The sequence below is a fragment of the Rhinatrema bivittatum genome, chromosome 18 (assembly GCF_901001135.1).
Source record: "Rhinatrema bivittatum chromosome 18, aRhiBiv1.1, whole genome shotgun sequence".
NCBI classification, from domain to species: domain Eukaryota; kingdom Metazoa; phylum Chordata; class Amphibia; order Gymnophiona; family Rhinatrematidae; genus Rhinatrema; species Rhinatrema bivittatum.
The window spans coordinates 29741277-29767085 of record NC_042632.1 but is presented as its reverse complement, the minus strand read 5'-3'; the positions used below and the strand labels follow the sequence as shown (position 1 = coordinate 29767085).

General features: G+C 40.4%; 1 protein-coding gene across 3 annotated transcripts in view; it reads left to right on the top strand.

The window, feature by feature from the left end:
- Positions 1–25809, top strand: part of HDAC3 (histone deacetylase 3) — a 74579-nt gene that overhangs the window by 38630 nt on the left and 10140 nt on the right. Inside the window, exons 13-15 of one of the 3 annotated variants that reach the window (XM_029583282.1) lie at positions 1910–1989; positions 12184–12341; positions 13685–15953. In XM_029583282.1, coding sequence (XP_029439142.1) covers positions 1910–1989; positions 12184–12341; positions 13685–13754 — 308 coding nt within the window. In that variant the 3' untranslated portion in view covers positions 13755–15953. Of the gene's footprint in view, positions 1–1909; positions 1990–12183; positions 12342–13684; positions 15954–25809 lie in introns of those variants that run through there. The other 2 variants (XM_029583281.1, XM_029583283.1) reach the window with 2 other exon arrangements.

The following is a 25809-nucleotide window of genomic DNA, read 5'->3' as shown; positions in this document are numbered from 1 at the left end:
GCCACTTAGTCGCAGGGTCGCACCTTGAGTTAATGGAGAATGCGAATGTGTCATTCTTACCATATAGCCCCATCAGGTTTGCACAGTGCTAGAAACAATTATGAGGCTTACGATCTATGATCTTATGACATCTGAGAAAGTAAGCAGAGAAGAGCCTGGCTAGTATTTGAATGGAAGACCCCCAAGACATAGTATGTAGTGCAAGAAATGGTGTTAGTGACTCAGAGTAGGGCACTTTTCTCTCTAAGCCGGTGCCACATCATGGAATTCAGGGGTAATATGTTTTGGATAAGACAATTTGAGTCCGTGGACCTAGAGATGGGAACGACGAGTGAGGTGATCAAATTTACTGATGATACAAAATTATTCAAAGTTGTTAAATCACAAGAAGATTGTGAGAAATTGCAAGAGGACCTAGGGAGACTGGGCATGCAAATGGCAGTTGACATTTAATGTGAACAAGTGCAAAATGAATCACATAGGGATGAGGAACCCAAATTATAGCTACACGATGCAAGGTTCCACATTGGGAGTCACCACTCAAGAAAAAGATCTAGGCATCATTGTGGCTAATACCTTGAAATCCTCTGCTCAGTGTATGGCAGCACCCAATAAAGCAAATAGAAGGCTAGGATTTATTAGGAAAAGAATGGAAAATAAAACAGATTATCATAATGCCTCTGTATCACTCCGTGTGTGACCATGCCTTGAGTGTTGTGTGCCGTTCTGGTCACCATATCTCAAAAAAGATATAACAGAATTAGAAGAGGTGTAGAGAAGGGCGACCAAAATGATAAAGGGTGTGTAACAATTTTCCTTTGAGGAGAGGCTGAAGGGGTTAGGGCTCTTCAGCTTGGTGAAGAAATGGGGGAAGTCTATAAAATGAGTGAGGTGGAACAAGGTAAATGCGAATCTGTTTACTCTTTCAAAAAGTACAAAAACTAGGGGGAACACAAGTTACTAGGTAGTACATTTAAGAAAAGAAAATATTTTGTTAACGCATAATTAAAATTCTGGAATTTGTTGTAGTAGTATGTGGTAGAAGCTGTTTACTTCCAACAACTTGTAAAAACCTTTTTTAAAGTCCATAAACCATTATTAAGGTGAAATCTCTGCTTATCCTTGGAATAAGCAGCTTGGAATCTATCTACCCCTTGGAATCCTGTCAGGTACTTGTGACCTGGATTGGCCACTGTTGGAAACAGGATCATGGGCTTCCTGGACCTTTGGTAAATCTTGTTTATGTATTTATAACTTATAGACCAGCTATCAATGTTTCTAAAAGATTTACAACCATACATCCATAATTTATCATATCAAACATTAAATCAATAAAACATATAAAACAGAAACTCAAGACAATTCTTAAAAACAAAAGAATAAACGTTCTTATGTTAGAGCACAGTTGTTAATTCCAGAGTCATGGGTAAGCTCTGGTAAAGATTACATAGCTTGAATCCTGCTGAAATTCCCCAGTGGAATGAATTAACTTTGGCTCAGGAAAAAGCTGCTACCACCTCTTGTATATACACCTCCAAAAAATTTAATTGTAGAGCGCTTCATATATTAAAATATTGTACAAATGCATAACTACTAAGGTAGCTTTACCAAATTTGTATGCACAAACATTGCTGCTTCCTATTGTCCTATACAAGACTTAGCAACTTGAATTCTGAAAATCTTTTTGGGAAATCATGAAATGCCCTTTATCAAATAACTTCTGTTGTGATAAACACAGATTAAATATTCCATGAAGTTTTCATCCAAGTTGATGCTTTTTAGAAATATATCTTCATCACAGTTTAGCAAAATTATAGCCAAGGTCCCCAGACCATCATTTTACAAACTTTGATTATTTTCTTTTCCCTTTACCCATTCATATTCATTGACCTCACTTTTTAACTTTCAGAATATTTTGAATACTTTGCTCCTGATTTTACTTTGCATCCAGATGTCAGTACAAGAATTGAAAACCAGAACACCAGGCAGGTGTGTATCTCTGATAGAATCAGTATCCCCTTTTCTCCATGGTAAAATTTAAAACAAAACTGACTTTCCTACTTGTTCTAAAAAAAAAAAACCAAACCAAAAAAACTTGTCCTCATGATCTCTAATGTAAAATTTAATGGAAAAAGTCAAGTGAAATTGTGTTGATTGACCAATAGGCATAAAAGAATAACTTTTGACACTTAACACCACAGACACAAATGTTCAGTAACATGGTTAATAGACAAATTATCTGCTAAAGATTGCCAGATAACGTGTCCCGTATGTTTGGCAGAATAAATGTCCTGCTGAACATACCTGCCTAAATTTATCTGGCTACATGTAAACAGATAACTGAAAAACCTAACTGGCTATGTTTGCATATAGCTGGTTAGATTATTTTTAGTTTTCTGGCCAGTTGTGACTGAATAAAAGCAAGTTTTCCAAGCATGTAGTCAAATTGACTCAGGACCAATGGGTTATGCTCCCCTGCCAGCAGATGGAGATAGTCAGATTTCAAAGCTGACATCACCCTAGAATACACCCCTGCAGTGGCCTCAGCCTTTCAGTACTTCTCCATCTCCAACAGATTGTGGATGTATGGGGATTGCTGTACTTTTTGGAAGGAGAAATTCTATACTTAAATTGGAGAAACAATTGGAGAAACAATTGAGCCCCACTCTCTGCAGTGATACCTAAAGTTCCCTCCTTCAGTTGAGAATTCCTGAGATCCCTCAGAGATGTGCTTTGGTCCAGTAGCCGGTTCCCTGTGTGGACTTTGCTGAAAGGCAGTGTGGTGCTGGAAGCCAAGCACAGTGGTGACTGCCAAATCCCTCTCCCCTCAAAGCCAGAGACTGTCTCTGTAATCAGCTGGTAAGCACTGAGCCCAGGTAAGTTTAAAAAAAAAAAAAGAGATTTACCTCCCGATTCAGAGACGTTTGGAAAGGTTTTGGTAAGACTTCCTCTGGTCTCTTAGCTCGGCACGCCATACTAACGACATTCCTGATCCCATTGAGGTAAGGGGAAGTGGGCTTCTGAGCGGGTTGAGGAGCCCCCCCTCCTTCGTGGGCTAGGCCCCACTTTAGGCTTGGTTGGCACACCGTGTGGTAGGTCGTGGTGGTGCCATCTTGCGCACATCCTGGTGGTGCTTTCCTGGGCATGCTCGGGAGTTCCTGCACTACTGCATATTCCAGAATCTCCTCTGTCTATAGCATAGTACAGTTGATTTTGTTGGATTGCTGTCCAGGGCAGAGGGCCAGGTGTAAGTGAATTCTGCTCTTGTGATGTGATTGGCACAGTTTAGCAGGCTAACCTGCTAGGCCCATGCCAAAAACTGGCAGACATGCCCTGAGCTGGGACAGAACTGGAATTTAACCTGTTCCAGTCCTGTTCCCTGCAGGTTGAGTCCTTGAGTTCCAGGGGTCGACAGGACTTGAGCAATGGTCCCACAAGGCAAGGATGAAGAGAGGGCATGGGCTGAGGTCAGGGCAGGCAGAAAACAGAGAATCACTTGGTCCAGGCCAGGTGCTGTGGAAGGCAGTGAGAAGAATGTAATCCAGGGACAGTGGCAGGCGGCAAGCAAAAAGAATGGTGAGTGTCCAGAGTGAAGGTCCAAGGCAGGCAAGAGAATGGTCAGAGTCCAACGCAAGGGTCAAAGGCAGGAATCAGGCCAAAACAGACAAAGGCAGGGAAGATACAGGAAACGGAGGATCAAGGAGAGGCAGGGCAGACAAGGCAGGATCACAGGAGCCAAGGCAATAAGGCAGGACAATGAGCAAGGCAACGAGATCAAAAGACACAAGAGAGCAACATGCATGCTAGGCAGTGGAATCTGTTGCTGAGGCAGTGAGAGGAGCACAGTGGGGGTTTAAATACCCCTGCTGCGTGATGTCATCAGGAGGCACCAGATGGAGGTTTCCCGCCGTGGAGCCTATTTAGGATGGTATGCACCCTAGGGATCAGGTCTGCTGGACAGGAGGAGCCTGAAAATGGCCGCGTTGATTTTGTGATGGTTTCTTGATGAGTGTGGCCAGTCGTGGTTAATCCTGCAACTGGCCAATCATTACAGCAGCTTTGCTTGGTTAATTCATCCTACTATCTATGGAAAATACTGTTTATGATAAGAAAACTTGCTTTTTTTTCCGTCGATAAGCATGCTAAATTAGCTGTGCTCATTGGTGAGCTCCAAGGTGAGGGTTGCAGCAAAGCAGTTTTCTGGATGAGTTAGTAGCGACCTGGCCTCCTCATGAACAGCATTCTAAGTGGATGCTACTTGGTTCAGTGTAGCTCAGCCTACTGAACTGTCCAAGGCTGCTAATTCATTAAGGCAGTAATACAAAGTCAAGTTGTGAACAGATGACCAAATAGCAGCTCTGCAGATAACTTTGATGTGTACATTCTTGAGGTGCGCTATTGATAAGGTCGCGGCTCGCACTTGATGACCTTTTACTGGTTGTGTGAGGTGAAGTAAGTATAACAGTACTGTATGCAGGAGGTAATCCAGGTCAACAGGGTACGCTTCATAATTGGTACTCCCAGTCTATTAGGGTCATTGACACTCATAGTTGAGAAGATTGTCTGTAACCTTGTGTTCTGCATTTATAGTATACTAAAGCTCTCTTGCAATCTAGTGTGTGGAGCAGTTTATTATAGTCTTGTTGGTGAGGTTTTGGGAAAGTTGTAGGAAGGGTAATTGATTAGTTTAAGTGGCATGCCATTAAAACTTTTGGTAAGAATTTTGGGTGAGTTCAGAGAACTACCTTGTCATGGAAGAACTGTAGATAAGGCGGAAAGTGAATCAAAGCTTGAAATTTACTTAATCTTCTTGCAGTGGTCACTGCAACCAAGCAGAGAATATTCCAAGTCAGTATCTTTAGGAATTTAAAGTCCATTGGATCAAAAGGGGCTTTAACACTGTGAGAACCACATTTGTGAGGGGGTGGGGGTGGGGTAGGAGTTCATGAGTGGATGAAGATGGATGAGGCCCCTCATGAAATGGGCTATTAGTGGATGCGTGGAGATAGGGGATCCATTCTCCTGCTGATGATATGCTGCAATGGCACTTAATTGCACTCAAACCTTCAATCAACATATGTTTACTTCTTTCCTGCTGGAGTTAACTCATTTAGTTCTTACTGAGAATTTTTTCACCTTCCAAATGGAATTTTTTCAGCAGATCAAAGGCACAGCTATGGCAGCCACCTTGGCCCCTGACATAGCTTGCCTTTACATGGACCATTTCGAAGTCTCCTTTGTATCCCCATCTCATTTTCTTTCAGTTTATTCCGATATGACTTCATTATTTCGATGACATTTTTCTAATTTGGATTGGTACAGATATCCAGTTCTTTGTTTTTTCTAGACTGGCTCAATCACTGTGACATTAATTTAAAGTTTAATTTCTATGTACACCGTAAACAGATCTCATTTTGGATAATCATTTCTTTTGAGTACTGTAAGGCCACTCATTGGAACACACTCTTGAGATATAATAGCCACCATCCACTCTCGCTACGTACCAATATTCCCTTGGGGCAGTTTTTGTGGCTACGCCATCTCTGCACCTCCCGGGAAGATATTTTTGTCCCAAACAAAAATCATATCTGACAGATTTTTGTTGAGAAGGGTACCCTCATTGAGTTATTACACGCACATTCAAATGAGCTCTGAATGTAAATTGAGACCTATTATTTAGCACCCTGACATCAGATCAGACTGACCATCTCACCTGTGTTCTTCTCTTTTCAGTCATATTAATCAGGTCTGTTGTATTATTCACGGTCATTGGTCGATGCTTGTCCCTTAGACTATTTTAAGGATGCCCCATGCTTTGCAATGCATCAGGGTAAAAATCTTCAGGATTGGCTAGTTCAAACTGAACTACAATCACTTCCCAATCTCCCTGTCTCTCATGCCGGACATCATCTCTTGCTCTCTTTGTCTGTCACCACATTTAGACACCCTGTGACAGGAAGAGAAAACCCCTTGCATCATTCCACTTCTTGCCTCTCGATTGGGGTTATCTATGAAATCATCTGCCCATGCTTGAAACTATATGTGGGAAAGATCACCTGCATGCTTAAATTTCACAGAAGAACATAACATGCCATACTGGGTCAGACCAAGGGTCCATCAAGCCCAGTATCCTGTTTCCAACAGTGGCCAATCCAGGCCATAAGAACCTGGCAAGTACCCAAAAACTAAGTCTATTCCATGCTACTGTTGCTAGTAATAGCAGTGGCTATTTTCTAAGTCAACTTAATTAGTAGCAGGTAATGGACTTCTCCTCCAAGAACATATCCAATCCTTTTTTAAACACAGCTATACTAACTGCACTAACCACATTCTCTGGCATCAAATTCCAGAGTTTAATTGTGCATTGAGTGAAAGAACTTTCTCCGATTAGTTTTAAATGTGCCACATGCTAACTTCATGGAGTGCCCCCTAGTTTTTCTATTATCCGAAAGAGTAAATAACTGATTCACATCAGTTTTTTGAGTATCACTCATGTATCCAGTCCTTCCAGTAGGAAGCTGCCCTGGTTGAAAACTGGGCACAGGCCTCGCATTCCCTCTCAGATCTGAGAATTTTTGTTATTGAGACTCTCCCCCACTTGTGTGGTAGGGATTTCTCTGCTTTCCTCATTAAACGTGAACAGAGATGGATTTTCAGTTTGTGATTACTCCGATAGATTTAAATAGAGATTAAATGGTTCCATTTTCTGTAAAATTGACTATCTTTTTTCCATTGACAAATGTCTTCCTCACCCTGAGATGTTTGACAGCTCACTTTCTTACTCTGTGATTGGCTAGCTCAGTCATATGACCATGTTTGCCATTAAAAGGGTGCTGTATATGTTATATTGATGTCGATCATGTGACTTGATTTGGTGCAGCAGTTTTTGGCACCACAAACCGGTATCATTTCAGCTTATAAGACTTTGTACTTAGTTTCTTTGTAAGAGCTCTTGTTACAGTTTGAACTTCCCTCTGGTATGTAGCAATATATGTACACCTACCTTTGTATATCACTTTAACTGTACCTCCATATTGGATCCTTCTGCCTCCATATTGGATCCCTCTTATTTGATACACTCCTTGTACTTTTGTCTTTTTATAGAATGACTTAAACCTTGGTGTTTTTCGTCCCTCCAAACACAGCCTATGAGCAAAACATGGAACCGTTTCAGGGGACACATTAATTTGAAGTCTATTTAATATTTGGCAAAAGGAGCCTCTGATAATAAAATTATATTGCATAAACAGTAGCGATCAAGAATTATTTTACTTGAGTGGACATGCTTACCACTGTGCTTCCTTATATTCTAGTCAGATTAAAGGTCACACAAGTGGTGCAATCCCACTCCATGGGACCAGGACAGCATCCTTCTGTAAGGTGTTCATTCTATACTGTTAAAGTCCTTATTACCAAAGTCCTCTCTTCTGGCAATTCCAGCGCTATTGGATGCTGTACCTACTTCCACACCAACAACTTTCTACTTGTGTTTGACAGCATGAAAGCTGTCAGCCTAAAGTAGTATAACAGGTCCAGCCCAAGCCTGGGCCAGTTGACTACTTTTCAGTAACTATTCTCTCTGGTAAGGGGCAGAATCCACAACTATCTAGAAGAATGGCGCAGGATCACCAACTCTGCTAGATTCTCAAGATTGTGGAGTCTGGATACTGCTTGCATTTCTCCCTGCTTCCTGTTCTTCCTCGCTGTTCAGCCTTCAGTCTGTATCTGCTAACTCAGTGCACCTCTGTCTGGGAGTGGAGTTACTCCTTGAACAGTGGGCAATAAGTTCCTCCTCACCTCTGTAGCCAAGTGTTCTACTCACCAAGAAACCTGAGGTCTAAGACCACTGTTAGATTTAAGAAGCCTGAACAAGCATATAGGAGAAATTTAATATGAATTCCCTCCACACAGTCCTTCCTATTATCCAGAAAAGGGAGTGGATTTGCACCCTGGATCTAAAAGCTTATTTTGCTCACATTCCCATCTACCCCTTCCATTGGCAATATCTACATTTTGTAGTGGCTTGTTCTCATTATCAATACAAAGTGCTCCCCTTCAGCCTCTCAATTGCACCTCTTCACAAAATGCCTAGCTGTAGAAGCAGTGCATCTACACTGTCAGGGCATCCAGGTCTTCCCTTACCTGGATGACTGGGTTGTGACAATGAATTCCCAAGAAGGAGTTCTAACTGTAAGAAAAATAGGTATCTCTTACAGTTGGACTTCCGAATGAATTTCGCAAAATCCACTCCATCTCAGAAAATCAAGTTCATTGTGGCATGGATATAGTCTCTGCAGGAAAGAGCTTTCCTTCTGTCAGATTGACCTCATTCTCTCTGGATATTGGCTTACAGACTGTTGAACACAGATCAATCAACTGCCAGAGACGTGCTGGTTGTTCTTGGTCACATGGTGGTAGCAATTGACATCTCATTGATCCATCTGCACAAATATTGCCTACAGTGAGGCTTTCGATTCCAATGGGACCAGCTTACTCAGTACCTAACAAACAAAATTAGCATTTCAACAGAAATGCCACAGGAATTGAGTTGGTGGTGGGACCCCCTTCATTTTATAGAAAGGGGTACTGCTGCATCAAGCTCCTCACCAAGTAACCTTAGTAACAAATGCCTCCACAAAGTTTGGGGGCTCACACAGGGCCCCTTTTGAACCCGAGGAACATGGTTATTCCTGGAGAAACAATTTTAAGTCCAGTTTTCTTGAGTTGAGAGCAATGAGGTGTGATCTAACAACTTTCACTCGCCTCCTTCAAGGAAAGAACATTCTCATCCATACAATCAAGTCACCATGTTCTATATGAACAAACAAGGAGGAACATGATCTTGGACTCTATGCCAAGAAATGATAAAATTATGGGAGTAGGCATGCAGACATCAAGCTGTACTGCAAGCAACCTACCTTCCCGGAATCTCCAATACATTGGTAGAACGCCTCAACAGAATCTTTCGTCCACACAAATTGCCTTCAGCAATCTGCAGCCAATACTGTTCATTCTCTGGGGATTTCCAGCAATTGACCTGCTTGCATCGGAACAAAACAGAAAACTAGAAAAGTTTTGCTCCATTCTTCTGAGCAAACTCAGATCGGCTCAGGATGCTTTTCTGCTTAACTGGAATGCAGATCTCATATATGCTTTGCAGGTCTCATGTGTGCTTTACAGATCTCATGTATATTTTTCCGCGGACTCCGATAATAGTCAGAATGGTGCAAAAAATACTGAAATTCTGGGCCCATCTAATCCTCATAGCTCCAGCATGGCCCAGACAAATCTGGTTTGCCGGTCAGCTCTCCAGTCATTCTCCAATGCCTCTCGAATACTTGTTAACTCAAGAAGACTGACTTCTGTTTCATCTGAATCTTCCCTCCCTCAGCTTGTTAGCTTGGATTTTGAACGTTCAGTGATAGAAGACTTGCTCTTACCTAAAGCAGTGGCGGACATATTCATGTCCATCAGGAAACCTTCAACTAGAAGAGCTTACAGTTTCAAATAGAAAAGGTTTTCCATATGAGATCATCACAACAGTTTGGATCCATTCGCATGCAAACCAAAAAACTTGCTAAATTATCTGTTCTTGCCTTCTGAATCTGGCCTTGCCACCTCATTAGGTACTCTTAATCCTCATGCCATAGCAACTTAACTATCTCCATTCATCCATTAGTGGCAAAATTTAAGAGAGGCTTGTTTTACTGTGAGCTGCCTAGAGTCTTTGACAAAATGCGGTATTTAAATAAATATTAATATAACATTAGCATACTAAACAACCAATTGTAAAACCTCCCATTCCATGGCCGCTAAATGTGATCCTGGCACAACTAATGAAACTACCCTTTGAACCTTTGGTGATGGGCTCATTCAAATTTCCAGCATGGAAAGTAATATTCCTGGTAGAGGTAACTTTAGCCAGAATAGTAAGTGAACTTCAGGCTTTAGTCCATTATCTGCCTTTATATGCAAATTTTTCCCAATAGGTGGTCCTCTGCACCCACCCAAAATTTCTGTAGAAGATTGTATCAGTGTTCCATATATTAATCAAACCATCATGCTACCTACATTCTTCCTGAAACCTCATACACATGAAGGCAAGAAAACCCTTCACTGTAAATAGGCCTTGACTTATAAGATGAAGAAATCAGCCTCATTGCAGAATTTTCAATTATTTGTCTCTTATGATCCTAATAGATTGGGCATAGCTGTGGCCAAACGTACATTGTACAACTGGCTAGCAGACTGCCTCGTACATTGTTATAGTCTAGCAGGCCTTCTAGTTACATAGTCTACCAAGGCTCATCAAATTAGAGCCATGGTTTCATCAGTGGTTCATTTGTAAGCCATGACTCTTGAAGACACCTGCAAAACTGCAATGTGGCCATTAATACACATCTTTGTCCCATTACTGTCTGGACAGTCTCTTAAAGAGTGACAATATTTAGACACACAGTTTTGTATAAAGGGCGTCTGGGTTGCTTATTCAGTAAATGTTCCACTGCCATCCTCAGCTTGGGACTCCACCTGTGTTATGGCTAATTCAGCCCTTCTTATGGACAGAAAAAGCAAGTTTGCTTACGTAAACAGTATTTTCCATAGATGGCAGGATGAATTAGCCATATTAAAACTGCCTGGCCTCCCTGGAGAATTGTCTAGAGTTGACCATCTAGATTTAGCTCTGAAATTGACTGAGTGGGGGGGGGGGGGGGGGGCTCACTAGGCAACGCCCTAGTGGGAATTTCACATACATTCAGTATATGAGAGGGGTCCATTCAGTGCATCTAGGTGATGTCACCCACATTATGGCTAATTAATCCTGACATCTACAGAAAACTCCATTTATGGTAAGCAAACTTGCTTGCTCAAGCCAGCTTATGCAGATGGGGAAATCTAGTTTCATGCATCACTGCACAGTGTATTTTTTCAATCAGAACATCATTAACAAAATTAAATTTGTCCAAAGCTGTATGGATGGAGGGGGAAATTGTATTTATTTTTTATTTATTTTTATATACAGACATTCAAACATGGGTATCACATCGGTTTACATGAGTGATAATGTGACAGCAGTCATATTGTCTTTACATTATAACAATTGTAACATTGTTAAACTTTTCATTTAAATGTAAGTTTCACAGTTATAACATTTTAACAAAACATTGACTGACAAACGCTATTTAGTTTCTTGGCATTATCGTTGTAATAGCTGACGTTTTCAAGATTGAGAGAACTTTGTTGGTGGTGTTCGGGGGTTCTCTTGGTGGGTTAAGTGAGGGGGTTAGAGGGCTGGCTGCTTGGGGTAGGAGCTCGGTAGTGTGGGTTAATTGTTGTCAGGATACGCTTTGCGGAATAGCCACCAGGTGTTTAAGGCTTTCTTGAAGTTCTGTGAGGAGGGCTGCGTTCTGAGTGTTGCTGGTAGTTTGTTCCACGGTGTGGGGCGTTCTCGCGTAGAGGTGAGGTGTGCCTGTTTGATTGAAGGGACTGTTAGGAGTCCACTGTTTTTAGAACGCAGGTTTCTTTGAGAGTTGTATGGATGAAGGGTGTTCTCTAACCAGTCAGTCTTTTCGGTGTTGAGGGATTTGTGCATGAGTGTGAGGGTTTTATATTGAATTCTGTGGGTTATGGGGAGCCAGTGGAGGTCTTTCAGTATGGGGGTGATGTAAGTGGAACGCTTGCTGTTTGTGAGGGATCTGGCTGTCGCATTTTGCAGTAGCTAGAGTGACTTGAGGGTGGAGGCAGGGAGTCAGAGGAGAATGGAGTTACAGTAGTCAAGTTTAGATAGGATGAGGGCCTGGAGTATAGACCGGTAGTCTTGTGTGTGTAATAGGGGTTTGATTTTTTTTTTGAGGACTTGTAGTTTGAAATAGCCCTCCTTTATTATTGTGTTTATGAAGGTTTGCAGGTTGAGCTCGGAGTCTAGTGTGATGCCTGGGTCTCTTACAGTTGCAACAAATTGGCTTTGGCTTTGGGAGGAAGTGGGATCTTGGATATTCCATGTGGGGGGTTTGAAATAGTAATATATGTAAGAAAAGTATGTTGAAAATTAAATTTCTCTATATTGTTCATTGTTTTTACACTTTTTTTACTTTTTCTTAATTTGTCTTTATATGATTATTACTTGGGTTGGAGTGATACAGGATTTTTTTTTTAATACAGATTCTGTTCCATTTCCCACAGTATTTGGATCAAATCCGACAAACTATTTTTGAAAACTTGAAAATGCTAAACCATGCTCCCAGTGTCCAAATACATGATGTTCCTTCAGACCTACTGAGCTATGACCGAACTGATGAGCCTGATCCTGAAGAGAGATGTTCAGAAGATAATTACAGCAGGTACTGCTCAGTCCCATAATTTTTAGAACATACGTTTTGCCATACTGTGTTGGACCAAAGGTCCATGAAGCCAGTATCTTGTGCCCAGCAATAGCTAATCCAGGTCACAAGTACCTGGTAGGATCCCAAGGGATAGATAGATTCCAAGCTGCTTATCCCAGGGATAAGCAGTGGATTTCCCCAAGTCCACCTTAATAAAGGTTTATGGAGTTTTCTTCCAGGAACTTGTCTAAATCTGTTTTGAACTCAGCTACACTAACAGTTTTCACTACATCTTTTGGTAACGAATTCCAGAGTTTAATTGTGTTGAGTAAAAAAAAATATTTACTCCTATTTGTTTTAAATATATGATCTGATAACTTCTATGAATGTCCCCTAGTCTTTGTACTTTTTTGCAAGAGTAAACAGATTCGCTTCCTCTTACCTCTGTGAATTTGATTGGGGAAAAAGCAGACAAAACGTGATCCTATAGTTTTTATTAAATTCAAAACAATTTTGAATATACAATTTGAACAGAATATTAACTTTATGTAGGAGGATACTATTACCATATGGTGTAACATAGTTTATATCTGCAACATCCTTTTAGCAGCAGAAATTAACATACACCAAACCTTTTGTGACTTCTGTAATTGAAACCTCCAGAACAAACTATGAACTGTAAAATTATCCTGGAACAAACATTTGACCCCCCGTGAGTTGCATTCTAAACATCTGTAAAAGGAATCAACTTTTTCTTAGCACACCTTGCATGTCCTGCAAAAGATCTTACTTTCTCCCAATAGGTCTAAAAACAGCCATCTAACACTATGGGCATGATTCACCAAGGCTGCTCTTCTCATTCATGCAGGCGCAGCGTAATAGTTTCTTCCAGACAGCCTTGGTTATTTTATGAGTGCCGTGTCTGCTTTTAGCCCACTATTATTAAAGCAGATAGGTATTATATTTATTTATTTATTGCTTACAGTGATTGGGTTGAGGGAGTGTCAGAGAGTACAGCTGTCTCAAGGGTGCTTTGCTACCAGGTTCCCAGAAAAGCCTAGTCTGTGGTCTTAGGCCAAAGGAATTGCCAGTGCAGTCCCTTAATATAGATCAAGACAAGTGAGCCCAAGAGGCGCCTTGCACTTTTCAAAAAGTAGTTAATGGTGCTACTGTTTCAGGTGTACTCCATCAATATGGCAGTGAATGGGGTAGGCACAGGTTCTAATTGAGTTGGAAGCCCAAGAGAGAGTAAAGCAACCAAACTGAAAGAATAATTTGTTCCTCACTCACCGACCTAACGGTAGAACTTACCATCAACCAACATGCATATAATTATATATATATATTTGATTTCCTTCTAGACCTGAAGCTCCAAATGAGTATTACGATGGTGACCATGACAATGATAAGGAGAGTGATGTAGAGATATGAAGAAGGAAAGACTTCCTATTTGGATTTGGGAGTGTTCACACTGCAACACTGGCTTCAGACCAGTCCAGTCCCTTGCCTGACCTCAGCTTTGCAGAGATGATCATTGTTCATGAGCCAGCATCATTTGTCTTGGATCTACAGTCCAGCTTGGGATCTACAGTCCAGCTTGGATTTTGTCAGTAACAACTCTGCTCAGATCATATGTCAGCAGTTTGATTTGACTTAAAAAGACGTTGCTGGAAAAGGAAAGAGCATGCTCGTAACCCTTTTACGTATTTTTCTGAAAGGTCAGGTAGATGTCCCTGGATCCATACTTGAATACATGCTGCACCGTGTTGCCCTTGAAGTCGCACTGGAATGCTTATTCCACTCTACTGTTCTTGCATCCCTACTTGAGTGCTTGAACCTTATCACCAATGGGCTCACCACAGGGCAGCACTAGAACTCTTGTTCAATAAACTTTACTTGGGTCCACTTCAAAACTTCTCTTCATCATGGCACACTTGGATCCACCCCAGGACTGCCATTCAGCTGAAATACGCTTAGTTACACAGCTCCGTCCTCCTAAAAGAAGAGCAGCACGCACCCATGCTGCAAAAGTCAAGGTCCTAGCATTTCCTGTTCAGAAACAAAAGTTTCTTACAGTTTAAGATCTGCAGTAAATGATTTAAAAATATAACAAATAGTGGCCTTTTGAAATTGAGCCGATTGCAAGATAGTGAGCCAGCTTAGATGGCTTGCGGTACAGTAGTATGACAGCATTAACTTTATCAACGTACATTTAGTTCCACAGTGGAACTGTTTTTTATTAAAGAACCATCATGCTTTTATTTCAAACTGTTTCTAACTACTTACTTGAATATATTGTGAAATAATAATTTAATTTGAAATGGTAAAACTATATCACCAAATTCTAGTCCTAAAACAGAATACCTTGTTGCATAGCTGATCCAGTCATTGTTTCAATGACAGCAAATGCAGAAAACCACAACTCTTGTGTAATCAGCTACGCTGCGATTACCATAATGCACTGGTGCTCATTACAGGGCTTTTTGGCTCGGACACCCTCTGTGTGCCATAAGCCTTTATTCACAGCTACTGGGATTTTTCCCAGTTATGCTTCTTTCCCAGTCTGACCATCAAACTGATGTTTGAGTAAGGAGCACAGACTGCACTGTGTAGTGGACAGCAGATATCACAACAGTCAGGACTCCCTTTCCTCCTCCCAAGGGCTATGAACAGAGCTCAGAGCCCCCCAGCCAGTCCAAGGAGCAGTAACCGGGTCTGGAATCCAACTTGGATTGTCCCGTGTACAGTGTTGCTGCTGGACTACCGGTATGGCCCGGGACTGATTCAGTATGCAGATGCTGAATTTCGCAATTAAGTGTTAAGGTAAGATAGCATATACACCACTTTACCAACGTTATAGTGTAGTCAAGTGGCAGAGTGGGATTTTCAAAGTTACGTAAACTCCCCGAAGTGCCTTTGCACTATGATTTGGCTAAGCAGGGTTACAGGTAGCTTCAGTAGCTGTGGCAGAGAGTGGCAATGTCAGGTGTAAGTGGTTGCTAACTCAGCCTTTAGACGTTTATGCCAACATCCATGCATACTGCATGTGTAAGTGTTACTGATGTTGGCATACTCACTGCTGCCGATCAGGGCATTGTAACATCCAAGCCATGTGATGATGAATATTTGTTCAACACCAGAGATCAGCTTTATCATAACAATGAGGCAAGGTATGCAACTTTATAAGAGCTGGAAAATAGAAGATGCAAGTCTTAACTTGTCAGAGATGTTTAAATTAGATCTAATGATGTTTTCAGGATTTGAAGCAAGAGCAGTTATTGAATTACAGTTGTGCTTTGATTTTGCCTTGGTGCTTGCTCCCTGTTAAGAAGGAAGATTCCAACCCAGTATGTCTTTTCTAGCCCCAAACGTTTACCATTCTCTCTATGTTAGGAACATAGACCTGAAATCAGCCAAACAAAGAGCATAGGTCTGCAAACCTGGCCTGCTTTGTGGAGATTGGGCTGATTTAGAGTGAGTTGGGATCATTGTTCGAGGGTCATTCAAGAAATGTAATTTACTTCTGTTCTTGAGGAACTCTATTCTGTGATACTGTTGTGTATAAATGCATTTTTACATATTAAACTGTTGATTTTTTTTTATTAAACTTGAAACACCGGGTGGAAATTATTTTTCACGTTTCTCCAGATAAAATGGAAGTAGTTAGCATTGAACCAAGGGCTATGGAGCAGCCTTTGGCATAGACTAACAGATGTAGTCTATGCCAAACAATTTTTTCTCAATATACTGAAGTCCACAATCATCGACTTGCTCTTCTACCATGAAAAGAGTACATGTTTATCACCTATCCCTATAACAAATACTCATTTTTCTTAGTATCAAAGGGGTTGGTTGGGTGAGAAAAAGCTAGAGGTCTATTGTGTACAACTGTTTTCTATCAGGGGAAGGGGAAAATGCTATTCATCTCTAGCAAATTCTACAACAGTCTACTTTTGTAACTAATTCTGCAAAAATTAACTACTCTGTGACACAAAGTCCAATAAACAGTTCTGTTTTTAAAGGTAGTGAGGCAGCTGAATTAAAGCTTGCAAATGGGAGTACACATGACCTGCTAACTGCTCCCAAAATATGTTTAACAGGATCTACCGCTTAAGATCATGCAGATAAAATATTCACTGATTTGGATCTGTAAGCTCAGATTTTGGATCTTCAACAACCCTACATACCCTCCACATCTCAAGTCGAGCTTCTTACTCCAGTGTAATGTACATGCATAAGAACTGAACAAACTTACTTTGGGACCTCATAGAACATAAGAAATGCCATACTGGGGTCAGGGCAGAGGTCCAGAAAACTCAACATTCTCTGTCAGTTGCCAATCCAGGTCCCAAGTACCTGGTAGAATTCCAAAGGATAGGTCCAAGCCGCCTTGCTCATAACTAGGTAGAAGCAGTGGCTTTCCCTGCTAATTTAATTACCACATCATCAGCCGCATTCCTGGCCTAGGGCTTTTATTTATTTCACTCCTTCCCCAGCCACCTGCTAGTTGTGGTGTGGATACATAAGAACATAAGGCTTGCTATACTGGGTCAGACCAAGGGACCATCAAGCCCAGTATCCTGTTTCCAACAGTGGCCAAGCCAGGTCATAAGAACCTGTCAGGATCCCAAGGGATAGGGAGATTCCAAACTGCTTACCCCAAGAGTAAGCAGTGAAATTCTGCAGCTCTACCTTAATTGTTAATGGACTTTTCCTCCAGGAACTTGTCTAAACCCTTTTTTAAACACAGCTATGCTAACTGCTTTCACCATATCCTCTGCCAACATGTTCCACAGTTTGTACACAGATTGAAAAATTACTTTCTCTTATTTGTTTTAAATATGCTACCTATTAGCTTAATTGAATATCTCCTAGTATTAATGGAAAGGGTAAATAACCATTCCACTCCACCCATGATTTTATAGATCTTTATCATGTCTTCTCTTCTCCAGGTTGAAGAGTCCTAACCTGTTTAGCCTTTCCTCATATGGGAGCTATTCCGTCCTCTTTAACATTTTGGTTGTCCTCTGTACCTTTTCTAGTTCTGCTGCATCTTTTTTTTTTTTTTTTGAGATGGGGCCACCTGAACTGCACAATACTCAAGGTGCGGTCGCACCATGGATCGAGATACAGGCATGTTCTTGGACATATCCAGATCAGACCAGACCAGTGGGTTATGCACTCCTACCAGCAGATGGAGGCAGAGAAACAAAACTTTGAGGCATTGCTATATACCAAGTGTGAGAGAGCAGTCTGGAGCTAGGGTTTTCTAGTTCAAGGGAATCCAACCCCTTGGGTTTTTCTGGTTCACCTAAGTTGGGGGTTACCTTTTTCTCGAATCTTGGCTTAGGTATAGATAAATACTGAGCTGCAGGTGGCACACTTGGTATATAGCAGTGCCTCAAAGTTGTTTCTCTGCCTCTATCTGCTGGTGGGAATGTATAACCCACTGGTCTGGACTGATCTGTGGTATTACAGGAACAAAAATTATCAGGTAACAACCAATTTTCCTATATCTAACATTTTTATTTTCATTTCCTTTCTTTATAATACCTAACATTCTGTTTTTTGGGGTTTTTGTTTTTTGGTTTTTTTGGGTTTTTTTTTTTTTTTTAAATCTCCATTGCACACATCTGAGGATTTCAAAATATTGTCCACAGTGATTCCAAACGTATTTGTTTGAGCGAGCATTCAGCTGATTTGTGACTGTGTTCATTTGAGACTCAATATGTTTTGTTTTCATTTTAAACTGTATGTTTTTATAGTGCACCATCTTGGCTTCGGTATTTGGCAGTCTGTAAAATAAACCAAAAATAATATAAACAAATGATATAGACTTTTAAATACCTGAAAGATATTAATAATGCACAGGAATGGAACCTCTTCTGATAGAAAAGAAGCTATAGAATTAAGGCTTATGATTTGATACTCCAAGAAGGTAGATTCAGGGGCAACATCAGGAAGTATTTGTTCACAGAAAGGGTGGTGGATGCAAGGAGGTGGTGAAGTCAAGAACAGTAATGGGACGTAAAAGGGTATGGGATAAACACACAGGATCCCTACTGGCTAGAGGGTGGAAATGAAGAAACAAGACAACTTATGGTAACTTAAGTACAACATTTATGCATTGGCGTAACCTGCACGGAGCAGCAGTTGTAACCCTAAACATTTTGCTGGGCAAACTGGATCAGACCGTTTGGGTCTTTATCTGCCATCATTTACTGTGTTCCTGTGTTACAGTCGGCTTGTGATTTAATTACTTTGAATAATAAGTAATAACATGTCCCATCCTGTTCCTAAGGTTGCCAACTGGATCCAGATTTTCAGGACAAGTTGGAGGGAGTTTGTGTACCACGTGTGAGGGTCCCACTTCCCACCAGCATTATATTCCCCTACCACAGAGTCCATTGTTGATCAATTAAACAGCACAATATGTTAAATATGCCCTTGTATTGGTAAAAAAAACCAAAATAAATGGAAACATGTTCTTAACTCATTTCGTTCATTTGCCTGATAAGGCCAGCCACTATCTGAATATTACGGTTTCCTTTTGACAGTAGCACTAGCACTAGTAATGATTTGGGAATTCTGCTGTATTCACATGTTAAGGGGACAGGCTCCAAGCAGCCCTCTTCCAGATCACCATTGCCAAAGCAGGGTACCCCATAGTGCAACCAAGTTAGGAGAAATGCAGTGGCTTCGTGTAGTAGACTCCAGCGTAGCTCTTCCTGACAACTCCAGCTGTCTGTAAAAGTATTCACTGTGCTGGGGCATTATCTGATGTTTAATGCAGGTAGATCAGGTGCAAAAATGCCCACAAGGTTCCCTGCGTATATTCCACATGATGGTTCATTAATCAGTTGCCTGGAGAGTTATGCAAAAGTTATTCAGAATCTCTCTCTGTGCAGTTCACAGTAGGTCTGTCATACCATGTGAGTTCCCTGCGGCCAAAATTGATACAGTGTAGTCTGCGACCACTGCTGGTTAAGGCACAAAATCCAGATACCATGAATAAGGCGCAAAAAAGAAAAGGATATAATGATTTAAAAAAAAAAAAAAAAAAGCCATAGGCATATTGAGCAATCAGTCTTGCCACATGTTTTTATCAAATCCCGGCTCACTGTAATGTATGATAAAATCTGTTAGCACTGATGCACTGAAGTAGTCCCAATTTGAATTTTTAAAAATCCATGGCTTTTTCAGTGGAGACAAAGACAATATTCTTGTTTGCATAAGTTTTGCTGGGAATTGCAAAGTAAATGGCACTTGGCTAGCATTTGTACATATAGGCAAGAAGATCTTTCGTTCTGCGGAGACTAGCGCTGAATAAGAAGGTGAGTACTGAGGTGCCATCATATTTGATTGGAGTATTTCCATTTTGTGTGTAAAATTTAAAATGTGTGTGATGACCGGCCAAGGTTTAGCGTGCTGCAAAACCTTTTTTGGTCTCAGCCGGTGAACACGCGCTACTCGAATGGGCACCGTGCTGCTTGCCCAGATTCAATACAAGTGGCAGCCATTCTTCAAGTGTATTCACTAAATCCTAGTCAGCCACAGTTCGTAGGATTTCGATGAAGCAAAGGTTACTCCTCCTCCAGCTATTCTCCAGTCTTCCAATTTCACCTCTTGTTGGTCGCACGCCGTCTTTAGAGAAACAAGCTCCATCTCCAGAGAATGTGCGCAGTCTTCAAGCACTGAGACTCTACTTCCTGGATGTGCTTGGTGTCAACTGTGAGTATTGAATATATTTGTTCAATTCTAGTGTAGGATTTAGTCAACTTGGTCTCCAACGCTGAGATCACTGCTGTCGCCACGTCATTCACTGTAACTTCAGGAGATTCTGGAGAAAGAGGGTTACTTGCTGCTCCATCTGCCATTCTGCTGTCCTTTGGCTTACTTTTCCCGTCTCCCTTCGTTGTGGTTTAGAGGCCATACTTCGCTGCTCAGCTTTTTTTTTTTCTCCACTCACTTGAGAAGATAGACCAACCTCTAGATTTGTGGGCTATATTAAAGGATGTGAGGTAGTGAAGGAAAAATCACATTTTGTAGTGCAAAAAGAGGAGTGGGGCCCCAGAGCTATTCAGAAAAATGTTCTGTCCTTGCATCACATCACATGACCTCTCGTGGTTTTATGTAAAAGCATTTGAAATTCCACCTTTTCTGCTTGGCCTACCTTTAGGATTACATAAAGAAGCAAGGTATTGAGTACATGCATAATGAATGTATACAGATATGACATATGAGGTAAATTTCTAATAATCATAACAAGTAGGTGCTGTGGGTATAAAATGTGTGTGTATGTATATGTGTGTATATATATATGTGTATATATACACATTTTATACCCACAGCACCTACTTGTTATGTTTATTAGAAATATACCTCATATATATATTTATTTATTTGGAATTTTTATATACCGTATCGGATTACCAGCAGCTAGAGGTTGGCTAGACGTAGCCTGGATAAAGGTGAACCAGTAGATGTAGTTAGCAGTTGACAAAAGCCAGTGTGGGTGCATGAAGGAGGTCCTTACCACTGAGGAGTGGGTTTCCATTGTGAGAAGCTGGTCATGTTGTACTCTCCAGGCTACTTACAGAGTCCTTAGGTTGTAAGGGGGTTCCTGTCAAGGAAAATCAAGTTAATAGAGAATGCCCTTATTGGCTTAATCAGAGGAGTTTGGATTTGATATGCAGTTTTACATCCATTCTCCAAATCATTTGAAAATATGGCGGTGACACTCTCAATCTATCTCAACTTAAACTAACATTAAACACTAAAAAAAACTGAAATAATTTGATTAAGTAGAAATCCTTCTATAGTTAAACACCCGTCGCTAGATCTGGGTAATTTTCACATTACTCCTTCAGATTAAGTACGGGACTTAGCTATCCAGATAGATGAAAATCTTACTATGAAAAAACACATAAATCAATCAATGCAGGCTACGCCAAACTGTGTATATTACATTGATTGAAACCTTTACTAACTTCCGAGGACTTCCATACAGTTTTATAAACTTTTTAATTTTCTCAGACTACTGTAACTCCCTACTTCTCAGCCTTTCCGCATGTCTCTTGAAACCATTACAGTTATTACAATATGCCTCTGCAAGACTTTTATCAGAAACAAGGACATTTGATCACATCTCACCTTTGCTGATATCACTGCATTGGCTGCCAGTACAATCCCGAATCTAGTATAAAGTATTATCGTTAATATTCAAATTCAAGATGGCGGCTTGAGAGGACGCGGAGAGAAGTTGCTCCTCTATGATCTGTTTCCTCGACAATTATACCTGCAAAGCGCAGGGGAAAAGACTGGGTGTACCCCCCCGGCTCTGGACTTACCCTTGGGACAAAAGAAGATCAACTCCTAAGCTACCCCGATGTCAGCAGAAAAGGAGAGAGATTGCCCCGCTGCGAGTGGAGAAGGAGCTCTTTCGCTGCCTGGGGATAGATACCACGCTCAGCCGCTCCTGATTGCAAGCCTCCCCCGGTGCCGGCGTTGATGGTGAGATCTCCCGGGGCGTCGCAAGGAGATGAACTCATCTACCTGAAGGGAGGGGGGACGCCGAGGATGTGCCTGGAGAACAGCTCTCTTCTAGTCCGATTGAAATTGCAGCGCTTGAAAGATCGGGGAGTCTGATTGCATCGCTATCCCCAGTATGTACTGCTGAGGAAGAAAGCAGGCTACGAGTAATCCAAGTGCTGGGAACCGGAGGATCTCAAACTGTCCTGCCAGAGGGTGAGTTGTTTGTACCACCCCCCAAATCAGCAGTAGTCACCCTGGATACACTATGGGACTTGATGGTATCAATCGGGAAATTGGTAAATGTTTGTGAAACCAAATATAATAAGCTGGATAAGGAAATGCTAACTACTAAGCAAAACCTGGGTGGACAAATAAATGAAATGGGAAAAAAAGCTAACTGAAATGGATGATAAAATTGTACAAGGCGCAAACAGTTAATATGAACCTCCTGTAATGAGGAAATTGTTGGAAGAGACAGCAAGGTCATGTAGGAGTTCTGAGAGTTGGAGGAAAGAGGAATGGAGAAGCAGCCTAGTGGTTAGAGCAGCACGCTGCACATCAGGTTAGCCGGGGTTCAAATCTCACTGCTGCTGTTTGTGACCTTGGATAAGTCAGTTCACCTTCCATTAGCTCAAGTACAAACTTAGTTTGTGAGCACTCTGGGGACAAAGAAATACCAACAGTACTTGAATGTAATCTGCTTTGAAGTGCCTGAAAAAGCCAAATGTAAAGAAATAAATAATGGTAGACTAGGACCAGCTTAGATCTCTCGTCTCCTAGGAATTTTAAAGCAAGGCAGTCTTCCTTGTCTGCTCAGTTATAAGCAGGTCTAGTGTCAGGGATTTATGGGAGATATATTCAATTGCCATTTTTTTATGCAAGTAGCACTCTGGAGATCTAAAATAATTTTATAGTTCTAAAATGGGTAAACACAGATGCTGAATAAGGCTGTATTTATAGAGGCACATTCATTTCAGCTCTATATAACATTGATTATGCAGAGAAAGCTGATGTATTTAGGAAGTTGACTATCAACCAGAAAGGGTTGCACATCTGTTTGGCATCCAGTAAGAAAGGGCAGACTATTTTTTTTCACCATTTCTCATTTTAGGATCCATAAGCTTTCCACATACACAGACAATTTTGTGTAGCTCAAAGAGAAGAATTTCTTGACACAGCAGTTTCTTCCTGCCTAGTTGTAACCAGGTCTGGGACCTGGTGCCATGGGCCTTTTATTTGCAGCTACTCAGGGATTTTTATCCTGTTCTGTATTATTTCCCTCCCCTCCCCCTCCAACTTCATAGTTTAGTCATTGCAGTGACAGTAATTGGCTAGAGGCCATGCACCTTTCTCCTTGTCTAGTCCTGCAATTGCACCATGACTAGGACTCCCTCTTCCCTCTCCACCTTACTCAGGGGCTGTGAACGCAGAATTATTTAGTCCTGTGAACGCAGCCCCTGAGTTAAGGGGCTGCGTTCACGCAGCCTTGGCCAACCCTGGGAGCAGAAGGACCCGAGCGAGAACTGACCTCAGGTTTCTGATATGGAGAGATCTTGCTCTGTGTTAGAGATGTCAAATAGTGAAACTCTGAGACACATAAGGATTATATTTCTGATTAAAGTGGAGAGCTGGGATGCAGATAGAATTTTGTTCCTCCCTTGGCAGGATCTGTGTTTGTTCACTATGCTAGCAAAACCAGTTTTGTCAGTTCCCTTATTTTAATTAAATAAAGCTGTGTTCTTGTTGATAATGATGGAGGTGTTTTTCCTCCGTGTCCCTTTACAGTCATTTCAGATATCCAGCAGTGATGCCTGGAAATCCTGTTTTTGATTCTTGACCTTGGTGCAGAAAACAGGCAACCTGTTTTTTGTTTTTTTTTTTCCCCATGAAGAAAAGAAAAAGATAGAAATACAAGGTAAATTTAACAGGACTAAATAATTCTGATTTTTAAATTGAGCAAATGTGATATTTTAAATGAGATAAGAAACGAAACAACCTGTAGGATGATAAAATGTGGTGTATGTGTGTTCTGTGGGTTTTTTAAAAATTAAGATTCTTTAACACCTTCCATGTTTTAGTTTCATATTATGTAGCAAGTATTAAAGCCATAAGTAGAATGATACAGCAACAAGGAGTATACAATCCCCTCTGTACACAAATAAGCGAATATATTATACTACAGAGGTACTAAATAATAAACAATGGGTAATAAAGTATTTATTCCATACATAATATACAAAGTGATATCAAAATGCTAATACAATCCAATCAATATACATTATTATATGATCTCAATATGACTCATGATGGCATAGCACCACACATATCAACAATATACATTTGTTACCCTGTCAAACCACACTTATTTTCCCCAAAACCCATCACACTCATATATATAACACATCCATACCCACACATATTCCTTAAAAATCTAACATCAAAGTGATAATTATCTTAAAAACAATCACATGAGCAAGTTCAAACAACCCTTAACTCCACAGGGTCCTTCATTTTGCCAATGAGGGCTTCCTCAGGGGTTATTCTTTACACTTTCTTCACTCCTATCGGCATAATCAAGGGGTAATGACATACTTCATCAGTTGGACTCGCGTAAAATTCACACTGCATATATTGAAGCATACCAACAACATAACTATATAATCTATTTTAATTAACTCAATAAAAAACCAATTACATTTCAGCCCTTTAAAAAGAATTTATCTACTTACAGCCACAGTGGTTCTGCCACGAATATATAATATAAATCTTCTGAATTATTTAAACCAATCTTCCCCTCTCACCTACAGATCAAAGTAAATCCCTTATGTTTGAAAATTTAACACTTACATTAGGTAATTAAGGTAAGAGTTTTAGGAAGATGGCTTGACCCGGAATTCAGTGTAAAAAAAAAAAAACATATTTCCATTAAAATACAAGAAGGATATTACAAACTGTTAATACTTAGACACTTAAAACCCCTTCTAAATCAGAATGAATTCAAAACAGTTCTGCAAGCTCTAATTTTTACAAATATTGATTACTGCAACTCTTTATATCTTGGACTTCCACAAACATTGATTAGACCCCTTCAAATACTTCAGAACTCTGCCGCCAGAATTCTTACAGGAGCAAACAAAAAAGATCATATAACTCCCATTTTGATTGCATTCCACTGGTTGCCGGTGGAATATAGAGTCAAATACAAAACTCTTACGTTTAATACACAAAGCCATGTATGCCGAACATGTTGATTGGATGAATGCTGCCATACGCATTCATACACCACAACGAAACTTACGTTCAGCCAACAAAGGTTTATTATCAATTCCATCTGTTGCGTTGGCTAAACTCACATCGGTCAGAGAGAGAGCTGTTTCAATAGCTGGGCCAAAGTTATGGAACACCTTACCTGTTGAGCTAAGACTCCAGAAAGATTTGAAACCTTTCAAAAAAGCACTTAAAACGTAGCTTTTTGAACAGGCATTCAGAACAGTTGCCAGCCAGTGATTATTTTTATTGATTTATATTATGTTTATGATCCTTATTTATTGTTTTATGTTTACAATTTGCTTGTTGTTTTTATATTATTGATCATTAATCTTATTAATTTAATGGGTAATTATATTACTACTTAAGTTATACTTTATTTTTATTGAATGTTTGTTTTGTTAGTAGAATAAACAATTTTTATATTATGATTGTATTTTTGCTTTTAAAAAACTGTAAACCGTTGTGAAGGTCAACACCAAACATCAGTATATAAAACTTAATAAATAAATAAATACAGGATATCTACAAATATGATCTGCAAGAACCCTTATCGCCACAGCTTCAACCCCACACTAAGCTAAAAGCAAATAATTAAATTGTACTTATAAACTCATCCCAAAGCCGAACATATTAAATTAATCCAGTCTACTGACCATTTTACACAAACCTGTGATAGCGAGTA